Here is a 21272-nt window from a genome sequence, read left to right on the forward strand (position 1 = left end):
CTCTATCCGCCGCTGTACGCCAGAGACAAGAGATTGACGAAGAGATGAATCCAAGATGAAATGACCCTCTACTCTTTAGCGGTGTGAGAGGCTCTTGTTGTAGCGGCCACCCAGGACATGACATTGGTCGTTTCCTTTGCCCGATAGTCGTAGCAGTAGCAGTTTTCTTATTTTTCTTCTTCTCTGCAGTGTGTGGTGTGTTATGTTTTTATTTGTAAAGGTTGGGTTTTTTTTCTCCCCTTCTAATAGATTTGCTCAGCAATTCTGTTGCTGAGTTTTTGAAAAAAAAAAGTTTACCCTTAATCTATTTTTCCTAACTAGATATTACAATTCCCTGACACCGTAAAATTTCTCAAAAAGAAAAGTAGGTAAGACCAAATTCTATCGTAAGCAATTAAGTATGTACTCCCTCCATTCCAATTATAAAGAGATTTTGGCCTTTTTAGACATGGTTTTCATTATGCACTTACATATACATTATATCTAGATGCATATCAAAAGCAATAAAGTGAGTAGCATATAGCACTGTACCCAATTGCCAGACTCATTATCACAACAAAATCCAACCAAACAGTGTGAACTGTTGAGAACTCTTTTTATACAAGAAACCCCCTTGCAAATACAACAATACAGTCATACAACTAGAGAGGAAACTACCATCATGCCTGCTTGTGTTATTCACATAATTCATCAGCAGTTCAAGATCGTGCTAGACATCCTATCTGATGATAAGACTTCATCGATTAGTCATCAGACGATATTTATTTACCAGACACACAACTCATAAACACAAAAACGGCTGTACAGGAGCTTGGTTGCCACTTGACAGGAAAGAGAAGGAAAAAGGATAACTATGTAGGAACTGTTTATGTCAGATTTCGCAGAGAAATTGTCCACAAAAGATCTGCATCAGATTCTACAGTTACCTTCTCCGACTGCACAATGTTGGATGTGCTTATCATGCTCCCAAATCTCATCTTTGATTCACCTGGAAGCGGGGAAAAGAATCAATACTACCTTTGATCTTAGTGGTCCAAATATAAATGAAACAAAACAAAAATCCTACTCTGTTCATGTACATCCCCCATGAAAACTGAGAGGGAAACTGATCATTACGGAATTAGATGCTTATGTAAATGTCAGCAAAGAGTATTCAATTTTGCACTAGATTAATATTTCATGAATAAACTTGATTTATATGTACTTCATTTTATTTCGTCCATTAAATCTTCAGTGTTTCCACACAATCTACATTAATTTGTTTTGTTAGATAAGTCCAGTAATCCGTGCAGTTCAATCCAGAACTTCCACAAGTTTATGACCAACAGAGCAAAAAGAAATTTACTTAGATTCCATTTCAGGCCAGTAGTTGTGGTGCTTGTTGATGGTGCTCCAACAGGAAAAAGCCCACAATGGGGTCCTTCAACAGACGACTCAATATAGAGCTCATGGTGATGTGTTCTCGGAAGAAGTCGAATCAAGCAATCATCTGATAGGACAATCCTCATGTCCGAAAACAGATACAGAACATTGATATTTGCCGCCTCATGATCAAACCTTCCACCTAGTGCTCCAGTAACAAGCACACAGAGCTACAGTATTTGATGGGAAAAGTAAGTTCCATTGCCAATGAATTTTGTACAGATGTGAGTCTAATATTGATAGAAAATATCAACAAGTAGGAAAAAGAAACAAGAGAAGTATCAAGACCAAATAATGCGATTGCTACTTACATTGGGTTTTGCATGATCAGGCGTACGATGATGGATACGAGAAATACATTTGTGTAGATCTGTTGTCTCCTGGTTATGTGTCTTATCAGAAATTTTGGATCCCTGAAAATAGAAGTTTACCAAAACCATGACATCCTGATAACATTTACAGTATAATTCATCAACTGGTAATAGATTCAAATTCTACACAGAACGACATGTGAATACTTGATTGTAAAATTTAGATGCCAAAGTATATAGTCAATAACTGACCAATAGCCAGCCAAGTACTTCAATGAATGAATAAAGTTTGTGTGCAGTATTGTTCAACATTTAGTAAAATCAAAAGTCTAGTCAAGTTCACCTTAAAAGTTCAGTTGATTGTTAAACACTTCAGGGAAAGTTCATATGTATGGAAACTAGAGTAATACAAAGAAAGGCCATGCTTTTGTTAATGCAGTATTTTATTATTTCAAACAGACATTTAGCAGCTCATTTCAGTTCAAGTATGCAATATATAGAAGCATAAAATCATTTATTTGTTCAGCTTTGCCAAGCTCTTAACCAAATTATTGGCTAATCGATTGGCAGGTCAATTAAACCAAGTGGTATCTCCTAATCAAAGTGCCTTCATCAAAGGGCGCTTCATACAAGATAATTTCATGTTAGTGCAGCAGATGGCGCGATTTCTGCATCAACAAAAACAGCCCCGTATTTTACTGAAACTTGACATTTCAAAGGCTTTTGATTCGGTCGCTTGGCCCTTCTTACTTGAGGTCATGCAACACTTGGGTTTCGGACAAATATGGAGGGACATCATCAGTGGACTGCTATGCTCTTCCTCTACTCAAGTGCTTTTGAATGGGCTCCCCGGTGAGCGAATATCTCATTGGCGAGGATTGAGACAAGGTGACCCCCTATCTCCAATGTTATTCATTTTGGTCATGGATGTGCTGGGGCATATGATTTCAAAAGCAGCTGAGCTAGGCTTGCTGCAACCATTATCAAGATGTGCTTTGCAACATCACATCTCAATGTATGCGGATGATGTGGTTTTATTTCTTCATCCAAATGCCGCTGATATTGCTGTCACTATGGACATCCTTCAGCTGTTTGGTGCAACATCTGGGCACAAGACTAATCTACAAAAAAGTAACATACTTCCTACGGATGTGGTGAACAAGAGATTGAGGTTGTGCAACAGCAACTCCCTTGTGCATTATCTGATTTTCCATGCAAATATCTGGGTTTACCCCTCTCATTGTGAAGATTAACAAAAGAGCATGTTCAGGTCATCATTGACCGAATAGCTGATCAACTACCGGGATGGAAAGCGGACTTGTTGACACGAGCTGGGAGGCGAATCCATGTGCAGTTTGTTCTTACTGCGATGCTCATTTATCTTGTGATGGCCATATTGATTTGCCTCAATGGGCCAATAAAGCGATTGACAAAATCCGAAGAAGCTATCTGTGGAGAGGGCGCAAGGAACCACGTAGAGAGCATTGTCTTGTGGCATGGGAGATAGCTTGCTCTCCAACTGAACTGGGTGGGTTGGGCATTTCCAATCTCAGAAATCTTGGCTGGGCGTTATGCGCAAGATGGCTCTGATTACAGAAAAAGGAGCCACACCGCCCTTGGTTTGCACTGTCTATACAGGTACCTTTTCAGGTTCAGAAGCTTTGTTCAATGGCAATTATTTCAGATGTTGGCAATGGTGAGAATACTTTGTTCTGGACTGATAGGTGGCTTCATGGGCATTGCATTAAGGATCTTGTGCCTCGACTCTTTGCTGTGATTCCGCAGAGAAAGAGAAAGTTGCGTACTGTGCAGCAGGCTCTAACCAACCGGACTTGGGTCTCGGACATCCAAGGTGCTCACACAGTGGGGGTCATCATGGAGTATTTTCAGCTCTGGGACCTCCTCTATGATTTTGAGTTACAACCTGAGGTGGAGGACAGGACTCTCACATTTGGAAATTATCAAATAGTGGACAGTACTCCACCAAATCCGCATATGATAGCTTATTCATGGGGAAAATTCTTTTTAGGCCATGGGAAAGAATTTGGAAAACTTGGGCGCCAGCTAAATGCCGATTCTTCCTATGGCTTGTAGCGCACAAGCGTTGCCGGACCTCAGATCGGCTTGCACGACGAGGACTGCCTCATCCTGAGAAGTGTCCACTTTGTGATCAAGCAGATGAAAGCATTGATCATCTCCTAATCGAATGTGTATTTTAAAGGAAATTTTGGTACTATATACTGAGACAGGTCGGTCTCCGCTCTCTAGCTCCACAGCCTTCTGACACTTCATTCGATGATTGGTGGGAAAAAGCAAGTGCAGCAACTTCTGGTTTAACACAAAAAGGTTTGAACTCCCTAATAGTTCTGGGAGCATGGATAATTTGGAATCATCGCAATAGCTGCGTCTTTGATGGAGCAATTCCTAACATTGCTGAAACCTTGAAGTTGGCCGGTGATGAGTGTCGACGGTGGACAATGGCTGGGGCTCGTGGGCTATCCCACTTGACTGCCCCTGCCAAAGCTGTTAGTTGATTTGTTGTAGGTGCAGGGTCGCTTTTTCTTTCTTTACCGGCTCAAATGTATCTTATGAGATAAAGATAAGTGTGTGTGGGTGTGTGTTGTACTAAGGGTTCTTTACCCCCTATTTCTTCTTAATATAATGAAGCGCAGCTCTCCTGCGTTTTCGAGAAAAAGAAAACAGAAAGTTTGTTGACATAATAACCAAAACAAATGACATTTCCTCCAGAGTCACCAAGCCAGCATCCATTCTGAGCTCTGACTATAGTCAGATAGGACCACGCAGAGGATCCTAAGGTGTACATAACGATAAAACAAGCTTCCATTCATAGGATTTCAAATTTCTGTAGTAAATATAGCAATTTGATTGAAGAGCCAGTCATTGACAGTGACCGATGGGCTCCTTGAGAAGTTAAGGATTAGTATTTTGTTTTCAAATAAGATGCCATCCACATTAGTCAATTGCCTGGTGCAAAGTTGATTTTAATTCTTTTTGCTGTCCATGAGTACAACAACAACAACAACAAAGCCTTTAAGTCCCAAACAAGTTGGGGTAGGCTAGAGTTGAAACCCAGCAGAAGCAATCAAGGTTCAGGCACGTGAATATCTGTTTTCCAAGCACTCCTATCTAAGGCTAAGTTTTTGGATATATTCCATCCTTTCAAGTCTTCTTTTATTGCCTCTACCCAAGTCCACTTCGGTCTTCCTCTGCCTCTCTTCACGTTACTATCCTGGCTTAGGATTCCACTACGCACCAGTGCCTCTGGAGGTCTCCGTTGGACATGTCCAAACCATCTCAACCGGTGTTGGACAAGCTTTTCTTCAATTGGTGCTACCTCTAATCTATCACGTATATCATCGTTCCGAACTCGATCCCTTCTTGTATGACCGCAAATCCAACGCAACATACGCATTTCCGCGACACTTATCTATTGAACATGTCGTCTTTTTGTAGGCCAATATTATGCACCATACAACATAGCAGGTCTAATCGTCATCGTATAAAACTTGCCTTTTAGCTTCTGTGGTACCCTTTTGTCACATAGGACACCAGATGCTTGGCGCCACTTCATCCACCCTGCTTTGATTCTATGGCTAACATCTTCATCAATATCCTCGTCTCTCTGTAGCATTGATCCTAAATATCGAAAGATATCCTTCCTAGTCACTACTTGACCTTCCAAACAAATATCTTCCTCCTCCCGAGTAGTAGTGCCGAAGTCATATCTCATATACTCAATTTTAGTTCTACTAAGTCTAAAACCTTTGGACTCTAAAGTCTCCCGCCATAACTCCAGTTTCTGATTCACTCATGTCCGGCTTTCATCAACTAGCACTACATCGTCCGCGAAAAGCATACACCAAGGAATGTCCCCCTGTATGTCCCTTGTGACCTCATCCATCACTAAGGCAAACAGATAAGGGCTCAAAGCTGACTCTTGATGTAGTCATATCCTAATCGGGAAGTCATCCGTGTCTCCATCACTTGTTCGAACACTAGTCACAACATTGTTGTACATGTCTTTAATGAGTTCGACGTACTTCGTTGGGACTTTATGTTTGTCCAAAGCCCACCGCATAACATTCCTTGGTATTTTATCATAAGTCTTCTCCAAGTCAATAAAAACCATGTGTAGGTCCTTCTTCTTCTCCCTATACCGCTTCATAACTTGTCTTATTAAGAAAATGGCTTCCATGGTTGACCTTCCGGGCATGAAACCAAATTGGTTCATAGAGACCCGCATTATTGCTTTCAAGCGATGCTCGATAACTCTCTCCCATAGCTTCATAGTATGGCTCTTCAACTTAATTCCCCGGTAATTAGTACAACTTTGAATATCCCCTTTATTCTTGTAGATCGCTACCAATATACTTCTCCACTCATCAGGCATCTTGTTCGATCGAAAAATATGGTTGAACAGCTTGGTTAGCCATACTATAGCAAAGTCCCTGAGGCATCTCCACACCTCGATTGGGATACCATCCGGTCCCATCGCCTTACCTCCTTTCATTCTTTTCAACGTCTCTCTGACCTCAGATTCTTGGATTCTCCGCACAAAACGCCTATTGGTGTCATCAAAAGAGTCATCCAACTGAAAGGTTGTGTCCGTATTCTCACCATTGAACAATTTGTCAAAATACTCTTGCCATCGATGTCGGATCTCATCCTCCTTCCCCAAGAGATGCTCCTTTTCATTCTTAATGCACTTAACTTGGTTGAAGTCCCTTGTCTTTCTCTAACGAACCCTAGCCATCCTATAAATGTCCTTCTCTCCTTCCTTCGTACTCAAATGATGGTAAAGATTCTCGTACGCTCTACCCTTTGCCACACTTACAGCTCGCTGTGCAGTATTCTTTGCCACCTTGTACTTCTCTATGTTGTCCACACTCCTATCATAGTACAAGCGTCTATAGCATTCTTTCTTCTCCTTAATAGCATTTTGGACTTCCTTGTTCCACCACCAAATATCTTTAGCCTCGCCTCCAGTTCCTTTGGTTACTCCACACATCTCTGAGGCCACCTTCCAAATGTTAGTTGCCATCTTCTCCCATATGTTGTTTATGTCCTCTTCTTCCTTCCAAGAGCCCTCTTTGATAACCCTTTCCCTGAATACCTCTGACGTCTCCCCTTTCAATTTTCACCACTTTGTTCTTTTAATCTTAGCTTGTTTATCCTTATAGGCACGCACCTGAAAACGAAAGTCTGCCACTAAAAGCTTATGTTGAGAAACAACACTCCCCTGGTATCACCATGCAACCCAAGCATGCTCGTTTGTCATTTCTTCTTGCGAGAACAAAGTCAATCTGGCTAGAGTGTTGTCCGCTACTGAAGGTCACTAGATGAGATTCTCTCTTTCTAAAGAAAGTGTTGGTTATCATCAGGTCAAAAGCTACCGCGAAGTCCAGAACTTCCTCCCCCTCCTAATTCCTACTACCATACTCAAAACCTCCATGAACTGCCTCGAAACCTACGCTTGTAGTACCTACATGCCCATTAAGATCTCCTCCTATAAAAAGCTTATCACTACTAGGTACAGCTCTAATCAGACCATCTAAGTCTTCCCAGAACTATCTTTTAGCACTCTTGTCGAGGCCTACTTGGGGGGCATACGTACTAATTACGTTAAGATCATATCACCAATGGCAAGCTTGACTAAGATAATCATATCTCCTTGCCTTCTCACTCCCACCACACCATTCTTGAGGCTCTTATCAATCAAAACTCCTACTCCATTTCTATTCGCGGCTGTCCATGAGTACAATGGTGCATTAAAAGGTGTTAGGATAAGTGATAGTACTACTGCATGTGTAATTCTTACGGGAGTTACAACTAACTTAACATCCAGTATGAACTGATTGCAATGCAGAAACCTGACTAGGATGATCAGGTAAACACAGGCACAGTCCTGGGGGCGGGCGAGAGGGGTGGCCGCCCTAGGCCCCTGAGCTGTCAGGGCCCCCAGTATGTATACGGTATTCGATCGTCCATTATGACTGCATGCATGCCCGTATCCCGGCGCCTCCCGCAGACTTTTGCATGCTCACAATATTTGGAATAAAAGTGACTGCATGCAGGTATGTATTTTTGGAATAAAAGCCTGAGAGAAACAAGGCATCCCTAGTAACAGTATGCTTTGCCCTAGTTTTCAATTACTAAATATATTTTAAAAATTTCAGCACACGTCTTCTATACACGATGCTGTTAGTAGGTAGAAAATACAAAGAGGGAAACAAGTGATCACACAGAGGCAGTGTTTTCAGATCGGACGACTAATCGTGATTAGTCGTCCTTATCGTAACCAGGTGCTCGATAAGGGCCCTCGAATAGTTTAGACCGATTGGAAAACATATCGTCCGATAAGTTGCGACTAATCACGATTAGTCGTCCGATCAGACTAGCCGGACGACTAGTTCGGGGGAGGGAGAATTTGTCCCAGCTAAAGAATTCGGCCCACCTGGCTACTGGCCCATTAGGGTAAGAAGAGGAGTGAGTGACCTAGTGGGAGTTGCAGCCGCATTTCTAGCTCCAGCTGCTCTCTCTCGCAGCCGCTGCTCTCTCTCGCAGCCGGCGGCGGCCGGCCTCTGGATCTCCCTCGCCGGCGTCCACAGCTCCGTTCGCGCCTCTCGCCGGCGTCCGCAGCTCCGCCCACGCCTCTCGCCGGCGTCCGCAGCTCCGCCCGCGCCTCCACCTCCGCTCGCTCCTGTCTCCTCCCCTGCTGGGACCCAGTAGATCCGCCCGCCTCTGAGGCTCCTTCCTCGACGCCTGGAAGACGGACACGGGAGGCCTCAAGCATCAAGATGAGCCACCATGATACAGGTAAGTGGCCAAATCAGCAAGCAGCAGTTACAGGTAAGTGGCCAAATCACCATGATAATGATTCATTGCAAACATGATTACATGCCAAACTGTGCTTGGTTGCTTGCCTCTAACATTTACCTATTTATTATGGCCATGTTTACGTATATTTACATCATATATATAGTATATACATGGTCGATCAGGCCATCTAGGCACAAGGACGACTAAATGTCCCACTAGCCGATTAGACCGATTAGGACCGACTAATCGACCCTTATCGACGACTAATCGCGATTAGTCGTCTGATCGGTGGTCATACGACTAGCCTCGATAATACGATCTGAAAACATTGCACAGAGGACGCATCTGATTTTTTAAAAAAAAAATAATATGAACATAGGGGAAATATAGATGAATCAGTAATTATTGGGCGTAGGAGCAAACAAATACTACTAATCCCGATAGCAAGGCCTTACAGTAGACAATAATTTGGACATCGATGAGGATGATAACCAGTATGTGACAAGATAATTTTTTAAAAAGTATATGGTGCAAGGAGAATAGGTAATGCATGCTAGATAACTACTTTTAGCTTAGCATCCAAACTAATACAAGCGATAACAGATGTACATATGTTCTAAGGGGCCTCAATTTTTAGTCTTGCCCTGGGCCCCCAAAATCTCAGGGCCGGCCCTGGGTAAACAATGTAGAAAAAGAAAGCGCAAGTAAAAGAACCTGACTGGAGTAGAACAGTTTTACTTCAGGTCTTATAGAATCCATGTCCCCCTCAATTATTTCTGGAACATACCTGGATAATAGCAATAATTATGATATTAGGTAAGATGAATCCTAAAAATTCTTGTTTCCTGTTTTTCAGGGAAGAGGAGAGAACAAGCATATATAAACAGTTTAGTATGCAAACCCTAATTAAAATGACATCAAAGGATGAAAAGCAATCATGCTAGAATCAAACTAGAGTCATAACATACAAGCTTCCAGAAAATAAACACTAGTAATCAAAGTTCATTTTCTGCTCTAACCAGTTACCAGATAATAAAGATGTAGGAAGGCACAGGCGGGGGCTGACGGCAAGCAGATGTATCAAATGCCACCCCCCCCCCCCCCCCCCCCCCCACACCCACCCAACCACACACACACACACACACAATGTGCAATGGGAACGTGCACGGGGTTTAACGTTGGGAGTTGGCATGAGCAAAAAACAGAGATCGTGCGGCACGGGAGAACCGGCAGCGCAGGTTGGAGAGAGCTAGCGCAGGAATTGAGAGAATTACACGTCACACCCATTGTGTGTGTGCGGGGGGGGCTGCCCTTTGATATATATAATGACATACAACTTGGACAACAAGTAGGATTACAATTGTGATCTATACATATCTCAAAATTCTCTAATAAAAGAGTTCAACTTCTGTGCCTCATTAGCGAGGGATCTGCAATCATCTAAAAGCAATTGGATAGTAGGACGTATGTGTACTCGACATGAAAAATGAATTTAAAAATGCTTGGGATGTACAACTGCCAGTAATGCTTAGGCACTTAGCATATAGATTGAAGGCTTCAAGCAAGAGCAAGAGGTATCTCCTCACATATATCCTTCTTTTCATATATTCTGCAACAACCCCCACACAGGTCGCCACCCCACCACATATTCAGCCATTCTGATTCACTGGGACAAGGGAACCTATGATATCCTTCTTTTTTTCTAAATAAATGTTCAATGAGATCTAGAAAGAACTTAACCTGCTACACGATATTGGCCCACAACTTAAGCGAACCCAGTGAAACTCAATTGTTTAAGAAACAAAATCCAATATAACCATCACAACTCACCATCAAACCCATAAGATACTAATCCATGCTAGCTATTTTTGCATAAGGCACAACTATCTAGTGAAGAAACCTATTTCGGAGTAAATGGCAATCATTAGTTTTTTAACATCAATAAAAATGGCAACATATGGCAGTTCCTATTATAATAAGATCTTAAGAATGTTGAAAAATCAATAAGCACTTCAGTATGAAATGATGGAGAAAAAACTTCACTTATTTCTGGTGCTTTTTTTGTCTTCATCATTGGTCATCTGATACATCTCATCAAAAATATGATTAGCTCCTCCGTCGGCGCAGATCCTCAAGTTTGCTGTTCTACATCAAAATGCAAAGGTGTTTTAAGGATACTTTCCTACAAAAATATAAAAGGGAAAGACAAATGAGCTATGTCTAGTTACCATGATCCCAGAGTCGAGGCATGAATCGTGGAAGTTGCTGGTTTAGAACAACTAAAGCATAGTTCTTGACTGGTTTGTTGACAGGTTGATGCCGTTTCGGAAGAAGGAAACTCGAAGAATGCATTATTACATCCATACAGCGTACTGTGCGCCACAACATCTTGACCTTTGAATTTGTACCTCAATCAAGGGCAAATCTAACACTGTTTTTGCTGCCAATACCGATATACAAAAGCCAACTGTTATTGATGCCAATGCCATTATATGACAATCATTTTCTTTCTTCTGTGCAGTACTGCTCAAAAGGGTCTCTTATGTTTCCTAAAAAGGTCTGTCTTGAGATGTGGGACTCTAGGTATTAATAGGTTTTTAGTCAAGTACCAAATAAAACTGCACTGCACAATTTGATTGACTCTCAGGCAACAATAACCACATATTTTAAGCAGTAACATTTAGTTACATCTAGATATTTCTTTCCATTATCTAAGAAAAAGAAGAAGAAAAATACGCCTATACCCCCAGTTAAGAATTCAATTAGTGCAGGATTTTTCAGTGTAACAGAATGGAAGAGAGGATGGATTCTTGTAGCGCTTACTCATCTTGAGCATTATTCTTTTGTTTATTCCATCATCTAAAAAAGTTGAGGCAATGTTTGCTTGCACCAAGACCTATGTTCCCATGGCATTGATATAAATAGTTTAGTAATACAAGCTAACTATCCTGACATATACCCTGATTACTCCATTTGCTTTCGTACTAGCAAATTCAGACTCTGGAGAACTCCTATGCAGAAACGACATCTTCATCAGAACTAACCATACCATCTTATATTCATTGATTAGAATGCCAAAATCTCCCCAAAAGGAGAACTTCCCTCCGTATTCATGTGGGGAATATTCTTTAGAACACCCAGCCAAAGAATAACCTGAAATTCTGCACCTCCCCGCCCAAATTCGACACCATATGCCTGGAACTACTCCGCAATCCCGGTGAGATCGATTTGACTCAGTAGCCGTAACCCTGGCAGGCACCAAAATCGATTCGCAAGGACTGGACTCGTCCTTCGGAACCCAGAATCGAAGAAACTCAAGGACAACAGAACTAGCCCGAGAAGGAAATGAAAGGAGAGACCTCACGTACGACATCGCAGGCAACCGTAATCGGCGCAGGAAACACAGAGGCGCATGCAGATCTCACCTGAGGACTGGCGTTACGCGCCGAAGAGGGAGGATGAGGATCAGAGCTGGCCAAGCCGCCGCTGTACAGGCAGAGACGGAGGAAGAATAAAAACGGCAAAGGTCTCCGCTGCCGTTATCACGGTGCGTCGCTTTTTCAGACAGAAGTTTGTTGTAGCCGCTCAATGTGCGGCGATGATATGGACTGTTCTCACGGGCGCCGTCAAGCAGGACCACGCCAAAAGTTTCTAACGGGTATACAAGGTCTTCTTTAATGACAGTTTCGTTCTCAGGACATCTCGTATAATAACAATATAATAAAGACAGATTGTCCTTAAAAATATTATATATATATAGACAATATTAATTAATGGATTATTATGTCTTGAGAGTAAATTTTACTGGCGTTACTAGACTTGTTCCGAGTTTTTATTCAGATCTTGGTATTTTCAAATTGCACATTCGACCTAAATTTGTCCTAAATTTTCATTCAAGTCTCGGTACTTTCACTTGCACATTGAGTCCTTAAACTTGTCTCGAGTTCTCACCTAGATCCAGGTACTTTTATATTGCGCATGTAGCTCCCTAAAATTATCTCGAGTTCTCGTCTAGGCCACGATACTTTTAAATTGCACATTCAGATCCCCAAAGTTGTATTATTGTATCATTATGGTCCATCCACCTACACACCGTCATCCTCACCTCCGCTACATCGCACATGCCCGCCTTACCCACATAGCCATGTAGCGATGCACCACGCTCACCTTGCTAGCCGCATCTGCCTATATTGCATCGTCAGTGTGGTACGTGTTGCATCCATGTTGCCATGCTAGGCCATGTTGTATGCCTCTGCACTGTCATGTCGCGTGCTACACTCACCCTACTCTGTTGTAGCACAACCCTACCATTATTGAGGAAGATGAGAAGGCTAGGAGAATGGGAAACTGAGTGCGAGTAGATGGCGAGAATAACCATGAGCTCTTGCTTAACGAGGGCTTGGGGAAGCGTCGGAATTGTAGGGTTGTGCCACAAAACAAGGGTTATCCGTCTCTATCAGGGCCCTTCCACTATTCTACTAGCTATATAGGGCCTAAGACCTTGGGGTGTTGCTCAAAAGTGAAGAAGCTCTTTGCCTTCTATGTGTGTTGTAGAGGAGGGGTACCCTTCTATTTATACAAGAACCTACGTAGTGCTGGAGGCTATTCTTGGCGTGAAACAGGAGCTCCACTGCCCTAGCATGGAGTCATGCCACCACCAGAGCGAGGAGAGGCAGGGAGGTGCTCATAGGGGGTCGCCCGCCCCCTAGGGTTGGCCACCCCTTGACCACCGCCTCTGGCCACCGCCTTCACGTGGCAGGCTTTGAGCTAGACCTGGATCACATCTCGGTGGTCCTTTGCTCCATTTGAGTTGAGTTGGTAAGCACCTTTGTCATTCCTTTGCGCAATTCAGCGTCGGAAAGCGCCTTTCGATGAATTTCTCTATGCATTTTATGTTTGGGACCTACAAAACATGCTTGTACCAAAACTTGTGGAAAGTGTGAGTAAAAATCCTGAATTCTAAGTTTTGGTGTGCACATTTGTTTATTTTGTTTAAATGTTGGTGGTAGAAATGTGAGTTAAGCACCACCAACAAGCTCCCCCACACTTACTCCTTTGCTCGTCCTCGAGCAAAGTTTAGAGATAAAAGTAATCATGAGCATAACATCCTAATATATATGTCTTACATAAAAGTTATTCCAACACATTCCTTATACAAGTGGGATATGTGGCTTTAGCTAACATATTTCCTTTTGTTGTTGAAAACAAAGTCATCTTCCCAATTTCACATCTCAATAACTCGAAGTTTTGAAAGTTTTTTTTTCTCAAGAAAAAAGCATAGTTCACTTTATACTCCTCAATTGGCACTCTCAAATCACTCAATGGTGTATAACTCCTTACCAATATATAGCAAAGTTTTGTCTTCTTTCGTTTTCTCCTACTTCTAAAAAGGTTTTATGTGGAGCTTTAGGTAGGGATGAACAATATAGCATACTTGTATTGCATTGTGTTGTAAAGTTAAATCAAGAATCCGAGGAGAGAAGTGTCATACTCTTAGATCAAGATGTGCATGTATGTGGAAAAAGGTAAACTGAAATTATACTCCTTTTGTAGACATGATCTCTCTATATAACTTATTATTTTGAAACATGGCTATCTTTCTTCCTTCTTTTTTCAATGCATGAGCCTTCATGTGCTCATCCTTTTTTTTCTTTTGTACTTGGACCTTTATGTGTCCATATTTTTTTTTCTTTAAGCCTTTTGCATAGCCCATGTCTCTTCTTTTAAACCATTTATTTAGAGAGAGATCATTATCTATTAGAACATGGAGTATTTCCCTAACCAACATATTTTTTGTCTACTCCCAGTGTAGGAGCAGATTTTTTAGTGGATTTGGATGGAAGCATGTTTTTGGGTACTCCCAGTGTAGGAGCAGCATGTGTATGTGGAGTGTACATGATCCTGATCTTGGGATCATGGTAAATCTCTCAACAAGGGTCAACAAGACTTGACCAAACTCAATACAATAACAAGCAGCTTATGTAGAAGGCTTAAAACTTGTAAGATGTCAAATTTGGCTTTGGTAGGAATTTCTCATCAATTGAGGAGTATCTGATACTATGGTTTTATATTTTTATTAAAACAAATTCTCCAAGTACTTTGAATAGAAATGGTAGGATTTCTAGGTCAAAACTATACCACACCTCACAACAACTTAGTCAACATGATTGTCCTATTAGAATATTTTCCCGCAAGCATAAGTGTATGTATATGGAACAAACTTTTATGCAAGCTTATATCTTAAACATATTATGAACATGTCACTTTTCAAAATTTTAAATGAAGTGTGGTTTGTAAAATTGCATAAGGACATAGTTCATCATGAGGAGAATAGCAAGGATAAAATGAGTTTAGTTTTAGTGATCAAGATTTATGTTTGTTCAAACTCAAATTTGGAGGGAGTTGAGGGTAGTCTTGCACAAACCATCGTTGAAGAGGAAGGAGCTAAGTCAGAGGTGGTTTGGCTAAACCAAAAGTTTAGCCAACCCTCTCCGGGACTATCTGTCTGTCCTTCTTGTCTGTTGGATCATTCGATGATTGTGTAATATGTTGGTGGGAGATCTCTAATGTGTGTTTGGCATGCTTGAGAGATCTCCCCCACACTTATTCTTGTACCTATTTTATTTGATAAAGAGAAACAACAGTGGAAACAAACAAGGGTTCTCCCAGCTGAAAACACTAGGGAGCCTTAATTTCATTATAATCATTATTACTCTCTTTTTTATTTATTAATTAATTTTTTTATGTGTTCACCCAACTTTTTATCATTTAGCATAAACAAGGCTAAAGTAAAGTTTGCAACAATAAAGATAGCCTTGATTTATCTCTATAGTAGATTACTTCTATTGTTTATGAAAATAATGACTCAAAGTTCATTAACCAAGATTAAACATCATGTCTAATTTTGATTAAAGGATGCCATTTTAACTTAAGCACCATGCTTAATTCAAAAATGACCAATGGATGTACCACATGGGCCCATGTGAACACACCCAAAATTAGAGCATATGACATAAACAAGAGATGCATAAATTTGAATGATTGTATTCTTATGGAGACAAAAATGAGTTAAAGGAATTGGAGAACACCTTTTATTTAACATAATCATTTTTTTATAATTAATTTTTTTTATATATAGCAAGGTAGGGCTAACATCTTCATTTCTCTATTCTTTTAAGCAAGATGATCATTGGTGTATATGGAACTATGGGACTCACCATCCTCCCCCACACTTGGACTTTTGTGTGAAAGTCAAGTGTGCAGGATTAGGGTCTTCTTACCAAAGATCATCAAGGCATGTAGTCAATGCAGCTATCATGTTTTCAGGCATCGTATGTCCCTGTTCTTCATGATCTTAACCTAAAATGGTTAACACACAAGAATCCTGAAGGTGCATACAATCCTGACAACAAGTCTTTGCTTTTTATTGATAAGGAAGTTGCTTTTTTATAAATGGTATACATATGTTTTTATGATAATCCGGGGTATCTCTCGGCAGTGCTTAATTTATAGTCTTAAGCTTGACCGTGGGAACTTCGTCCTATAGCTAACAATGGTGGTTTAGTTCCTAGCTTCACCACCAGGCATTTAGCATTATCATTCAAGCTGTAAGGTTAGTACCATAGTGCATCCATAAGATTTGCAATATTTGTGATAAACATATGCATCCACAACCATCCTTCCAAAAAGTTTATAAACTAAGAGAGGGTTGTGGTCCTTATAAAAGCGTGTGGCACTAAGCGTGATCAACTCTAGAGATTCAAGAAGTGAGCATGAAATGTAGGGGGTCTCAAGAGAGGAACCTCCATGCTTGTTAGTGGAATCATTCTTTTTGAGGTCCAGAATTGGTGCTCTAAGATTGTCCATGGCATAGAGGTTTTGGCTAGAGAGACATGATTTTGGTTCGAGTGAGGTTGATGATGGACGTTCGGTTTTATAAGCAATCTTGGATGAAACAAATGGAGATAAGAATTTCACCTCCTCGAGCGGGTCATTGTTGGGATGATGCTCCGCCATCAGGATTTTTGGGTGAGGGATAGAAGTGGCGGAAGCAGTTATTTTCAATTTTTCATCAAGGCTCCCATGGTAAGATTTTTCTTGAAAAAGTTTTTTGGAGGGGTAGCCTATAAGAAGATCAAAATCGAGGATGGCATAGATGTGGAAGTCTAGGTGTACCTCTGCTTCGTTGATTTCAATCGGCACGTCCCTAAAGATCCCACAACACTCGAAAATGAGTCTTGAGGGACTTTTGAAGCGTTTGTTGGTTAGGACTAGCGGCATGTTACCCAAAAGGTTTTTCACTAGGAATTCTAATATGATACTGGTCCTGACTATGGGGTTGTATAGGGCTTTTATGTTTGTTCCCCTTAATGAACAAGGCATGGTCGTGGAAGGTCAAAGAATCTGAATTGCTTCGAAAGAACGTTTTACTTCCAACAATCATTCCTTTAATTGCTCTATTTTAGGGGAAACTTTCTCAGAAGGCCATGTAAGCTTTTCGTGCTCAAAATATTTTGAGGTATTGCCGAAATCCTCGAAGTCGATAGGGAACACCGAATGATAAATCACTCTTTCCTTCAGTGTTTGTGGTTCAGGTGAGGGCTTATTAGTCAAATCTAGGGATGGTACAAGTTTGGATTTGGCTAATGAGGACTCCTCAATGCTTGACATGACTTTTGCCTGGAGGATTCTATTTCTCATGATGGGGGAAATGTAACTTTCTATGAAGTTTTCAAGGAATCTCACTTGTTCTATCATGGGTTTGTGTGTAAACCGACCTCCGGCTATCACGTCTAGGCATAGGTCAGCATTTATGTCAATACCTAAACAAAAGAGACGCAACAATACGCCATCGGGTAAAGACAAGTCTAGGCCGGCATGTATTAACATTGAAAACCTAGCCTAGGCTACACCTATAGACTCCTTCTTACACTGCTCAAAGTCGAGGATTGCCCTTGGTAGAGAGTTGATATGGGACATAGGGAAGAATGCAACATAAAATTTGTCTTTAAGTTCATCCTAGTCCCCATTCGTACTTTCTAAGACATGTGTGTACCATTGCTTCGCCTTCCTCATGAGAGAGATGGGAAACAATTTCCACTTTAGAGTTTCTTGTGCCATGCCTGAGATGCTCAGGCACGAACACATTTCCTTGAACTCGTGCATGTGATGGCAGGGGTTTTCATTATAGTGCCCTGAGAAGGGTTGTGCTCGAACCATGGCTATTAAGCTAGCGCAGAGTTCATAGCTAGATGAAAATTTTTATTTTGAAGCTGGCTCAGGGAACTCGCCTTTTGAAGCGGAAAGGGTTGGATTTTGAGTTGGCTTCATGATAGAAAAGATAAAAGAAAATATTTTTGTTTTTTATATAAAAAGGAAAAGATAAAGATATGAGGACAAACTAGGTTCGAAGAAAATACGGCAACCATTCCCCGGCAATAACGCCAGAAATGCTTGTTGGTATTTCTTAACGTGGACAGAAATAATCCGCAAGCGCACGGAAGTACCATTGTAGCACTTCACCTGGAAGTATTTAGGGTCTCATATTTTCCACAGGGAATGGAGGTACTCTTCTAGCTAATTCATCCAAGGACAACACTAGGTAGAGATGGTAGAGGTAAAGATGGATTCCTATGATTATAGGGTGTATGGATAGATAAACTCTACCATTACTTGCTCACTTCGAACACCAGATCATGCCTGGTCTACCAAGCAAGGTTGGTCTGTAGCCTATGTCGAACCCGGATATGGTGGAATACGAGGGACGGATAGGGCTATCACCACCTGCCTCCTACCCCTCAATCATGGGGAACAAGGTAAACAAAGATAGCTTCTAGCGTAGACACCATGTCTACGCTATCGACTATTACTCTAGCGTGCATGCAAGGGTTATTCGTCTCTATCAAGGCCCTTCTACTAGAGCAACCACCATAAGGACGGATGACGAACCCACAAACAAGTAAGAGTATAGCTTAACTGATCAAAGACTTTATAACCAAAAGAACCACAAACACTTACTTAGCGGGAGAACCCATTGAAGTAAAGATGCTCGTCGAGGTACAAGTTAGGGAGACACCGACAAGTCCAACGCTTCTCCAAGCTCTCCCTCACATCTCTCCCTTACTACTCTACTAGCTATCTAGGGCCTAAGCCCTTGGGGTGTTGGTCAAAAGTGAAGAAGATCTTTGCCTTCTGTGTGTGTTGTAGAGGAGGGGTACCTTTCTATTTATACCAGAGCCTAGGCAGTGTTGGAGGCTATTCTTGGCGCAAAATAGGAGCACCATCGCCTTAGCATGGAGGCATGCCACCGCTAGAACGAGGAGAGGCAGGGAGGCACCCGGAGGGGGTCGCCCGCCCCCTAGGGTTGGCCGCCCCTTGACCACCGGCTCTGGCGACCGCCTTCACATGGTAGGCTTTGGGTTGGACCTAGATCGTGTCCCGGTGGTGCTTTGCTCTATTTGAGTTGAGTTGGTAGGCGCCTTTGTCATTCCTTTACGCAATTTAGCGTCGAAAATCACCTTTCTTTGAATTTATCTATGCATTTTATGTTTGTGACTGCAAAACATGCTTGTACTAAAACTTGTGGAAAGTGTGAGTAAAAATCCCTAATTCTAAGTTTTGGTCTGCACATTTGTTTATTTTGTTTAAATGTTGGCGGTAGAAATGTGAGTTAAGCACCGCCAACACTTGCTCACCAGGATACAAACCGTATTCATGGAAAACTATAGCCCTCGGCCATGCCTCGACTATCTCACCTACACCGCCAATGGCGAGCACAATGTGGCGGCCTATCTGGTCGCCATATTCCTCTATAGGCAAAATGGCAATGCCGGCAACAACAACACTGCGAGGCCATACATAAGACGGGTTGAGGTTGAGGAAGAATCACGGGCAGCGGTGGTGGCGGACCAACGAGTAGGAGGCTAAGCAACAAGGGGTGTCAGCTATGCTGTAAGGCAGCCGCGAATGTGATCCACGAAATGATGTGGTGGCACAACAAGTGGTTGCCGCCACCGACACAGCTGTGCGGCGATCTTTCATGCGCAAGCGGCAACTATGGCTTTCCAAAAGGATGGGAACAAAGGACTTTATTTTTTAGCTAGGACTATAGGCTTCACCGTGAAATTATTTTGTTCCAAAAGGCAATTGGAATAAGAAACTAATTCACTCTTTACATGCGTGAATTAGTTATGTTTTGATTTTCTATATAAGTGTTCTACTACAATACTCTTCAATATAAGTGTTCTACTACAGTACTCCGTAATTCAATATACGTGTTCTACTATGAATTAGATAGGAAACTATCCCGTAATTCAATATAAGTGTTCTACTATAGTACTCTTTGTGCTACCAACGCTGAATCACTGTATGAAAATGGCGATGGGAGCTATCACACCGCCAAGAATTGATGTCTAATTCTAGATTCATCACATAACAGAGTTCATCTGATCAAGTCTCGTGTCACATTTTTTTTGTGAGGAATTAAATTAAAAGCCAAGTAGAAGACAGTACATGTGACCACATCCCTCTATTAAATGCCAAGAAGAGGAGCCATTGTGTCGGATTGTTTTGCTCTAGCAATATCCAGCAACGTGATCGCGTAGATGAAATCATATGGTAGCACATGAGGCATAGGCATTTATACTGGTTCGAGACGTGGTGCGTGCTAAACCCTACTCTAGTGGTGCGGCTGCTCTTGTATTCATATGCTCAATTACTATGAGTACATAGTGAGCATCTTCGAGTGCCGAAGTTTTGAGCAGTGCACTTAGATATTCCCAAGTATTAGGGAGCCAGTATATTGCCATTCGAGTACCAAGGGCATTTCTCGGGCAGCGAAAATCTTCTTCAAGCATTGAGAGAGGCAGTGGTACATCGTACATCAAGGAATGTTGTTCCTAAGCAGCTATAAGTGCCTAGCTCAGGTGGTGCACCCCATATCGAGAAATGTAGTTTCCTAGGCGTAGCCCTCGGGACATTGTTAATGTTGCGATCGGGTGGTGTACTCGATAACCGGAAGCATAGCTCCTAGGACATTGTAGATGCCGTGCTAGGGTAAAAATACTGCTCTACTCGAGAAGTTGGTTCCCGACGTATTCCGACGTGTAAATAGTGGTTGCGCATCATTAAGTCCTAGTTGTAAAATAATAATGAGAATGGGGTAGGTGCACCTCCATCGCCCGCGCGTCAATATGCTAGTTGATTTTTAGGGTGACCTGTTGTAGCTCAAGCACTAAGGGTGTCATGTTTTTCTTCAAGATCCATTGAGTAATGTGATTCGAATTTTCATGAACCTCATTAGTGGAAGAGTGAGGAAGTTGTCCTAGAGCCCTAAGGCCAATATAACAGTGTCCTGATGCAGGCACCACTGTGGGCGAGTAACGAACATGTGAGCAGCTGTCGACAATTATGTTTATTACTCTTCGAGCTGGTAACGGGTAGAATGAGTGAATGTCTACTATCACTAAAAGGAAGTAGTAGGGTTAAGCCTGACTAGCGGGGGCACGTCATAAACTCTTTTTCTAGATTTTAGGAGCTCATACTTTGGGTACATCCATGGGCCAACCATTTTTCTGGTTTCCCCCGAAGGGGCACACATCCGCTGAAATAAGGTACTTCGAGCCTGTCCGAGTATTGGGAGATTTATGTGACACATAGTGTTAGTGGTTTTAGGATCAGACTGGTGACCCTCCCAAATAC

The 21272-nt window shown here is 41.8% G+C and overlaps 1 protein-coding gene across 5 annotated transcripts; it reads right to left on the reverse strand.

The window, feature by feature from the left end:
- Positions 1–569: 569 nt before the first annotated feature.
- Positions 570–18610, reverse strand: LOC136449966 (thiamine pyrophosphokinase 2-like). Of its 5 annotated transcripts, none has more exons than XM_066450206.1 (7): positions 18591–18610; positions 10802–11013; positions 10617–10713; positions 9288–9360; positions 1734–1835; positions 1346–1592; positions 570–988 (listed from the first exon to the last, which is right to left on the reverse strand). In XM_066450206.1, the coding sequence occupies exons 2-7, from the start codon at positions 10959–10961 to the stop codon at positions 867–869; spliced, it is 801 nt and encodes a 266-aa protein (XP_066306303.1). In that variant the 5' UTR covers positions 10962–11013; positions 18591–18610; the 3' UTR covers positions 570–866. The 5 variants fall into 5 exon arrangements, with proteins under 5 accessions (XP_066306303.1, XP_066306300.1, XP_066306301.1 ...); XM_066450203.1 differs by lacking the exon at positions 18591–18610 and adding an exon at positions 11999–12135; XM_066450204.1 differs by lacking the exon at positions 18591–18610 and adding an exon at positions 11933–12004.
- Between the last annotated feature and the right edge of the window lie 2662 nt (positions 18611–21272).

Source organism: Miscanthus floridulus, chromosome 5, assembly GCF_019320115.1.
Source record: "Miscanthus floridulus cultivar M001 chromosome 5, ASM1932011v1, whole genome shotgun sequence".
Taxonomy (NCBI): Eukaryota; Viridiplantae; Streptophyta; class Magnoliopsida; order Poales; family Poaceae; genus Miscanthus; species Miscanthus floridulus.